The sequence below is a fragment of the Frankliniella occidentalis genome, unplaced genomic scaffold, assembly GCF_000697945.3.
Source record: "Frankliniella occidentalis isolate FOCC.00 unplaced genomic scaffold, Focc_3.1 Scaffold1360, whole genome shotgun sequence".
Classification (NCBI taxonomy): Eukaryota; Metazoa; Arthropoda; class Insecta; order Thysanoptera; family Thripidae; genus Frankliniella; species Frankliniella occidentalis.
The window spans coordinates 4701-5744 of record NW_026268462.1 but is presented as its reverse complement, the minus strand read 5'-3'; the positions used below and the strand labels follow the sequence as shown (position 1 = coordinate 5744).

The 1044-nt window shown below is 49.7% G+C and overlaps 1 protein-coding gene across 1 annotated transcript in view; it reads left to right on the top strand.

The window, feature by feature from the left end:
• The window catches only part of LOC113205315 (follistatin-related protein 5-like), a gene marked incomplete at its 5' end in the record, with an annotated part of 8133 nt that overhangs the window by 2395 nt on the left and 4694 nt on the right, over window positions 1-1044 (top strand). Inside the window, one exon of the mRNA XM_052276004.1 lies at window positions 514-778. Within this exon, the coding sequence (XP_052131964.1) occupies window positions 514-778 (265 nt within the window). The remainder of the gene's footprint in view (window positions 1-513; window positions 779-1044) is intronic.

The following is a 1044-nucleotide window of genomic DNA, read 5'->3' as shown; positions in this document are numbered from 1 at the left end:
AGGGAGGGAGGGCACCTTCTCGTGCCCTCTGGAGTTAATTAGCCCCAGACAGGTAGAGGAGGCGGCGGAGAGTGCACGGCGGGCGCGGACACAAATGGTGCTGACGTCCGGATGGTCGGGGTCGCCAGCATCCCCTCGCCTCCCCCCGCCACCCCGTCGCCCGTCCCGTTCGCAAAGAGGGCAGCTTCTACTTGTTTGTTACGCGACAGGTAGTTGGTGGCCGTCTTGACCGGTCGTAATCCACTCGAGGAAGTGCTGTTGCTGCTGGCCTCTTTATTTCACTGCGATATAATTTTTTTCCAATACTTTTTTTAGACAGTCCCCCAACACACTGTCTCTACCGGTGGGCAAAGTTAAAGTTTCCCCCGTCTCCTCCAATAAAAATCAGATTGTTTTTACCGTTGATAACGGGATTGTAGGGATTTTTGACCAGGAAAAAAAAAACGGAAACTTTGAAAAAAGTCCTTTATTTTCCTTATTTTTACGGAAATCTACACGGTATGGTCTCCGCAGGACAAGATGCTGCGCGGCTACGAGAAGCGCATGAAGGGCGGCTTCTCCAAGGGCAAGAACGTGCTGCTGAGCCTGCTCTTCATCCACCTGGACAAGAACATGGACGGGCGGCTGGACCACGCCGAGCTGGACAAGGCGCACACCGAGCTGCACGCCGACTGGCCCGAGCACTGCACGCCCTCCCTGCTCATCATCCACGACGACGGCAACGGCGACGATCTCCTCGACAACGACGAGTTCGTCCGCTCCTTCAACCGCACCAAACGTGAGTGTCAACACTATGACATGTTACACTTTCCTATCTCACACTTTTCCACGTTAGACTTTTTCATGTGACACTATTCTATGTGCCACTTTTCCATGTTTACACTTTTACATACATGTTACACATTAACGTTTTGCACTTTAACGCGTTACACCTTAGTGTGTTACACTCTAACGTGTCACACTTTAACATGTTACACTTCTAGTACATATTATGCACTTTGTAGACTTAGTTCTCAAATTCTTTTTTTTTCTTTTTTTTTAGTA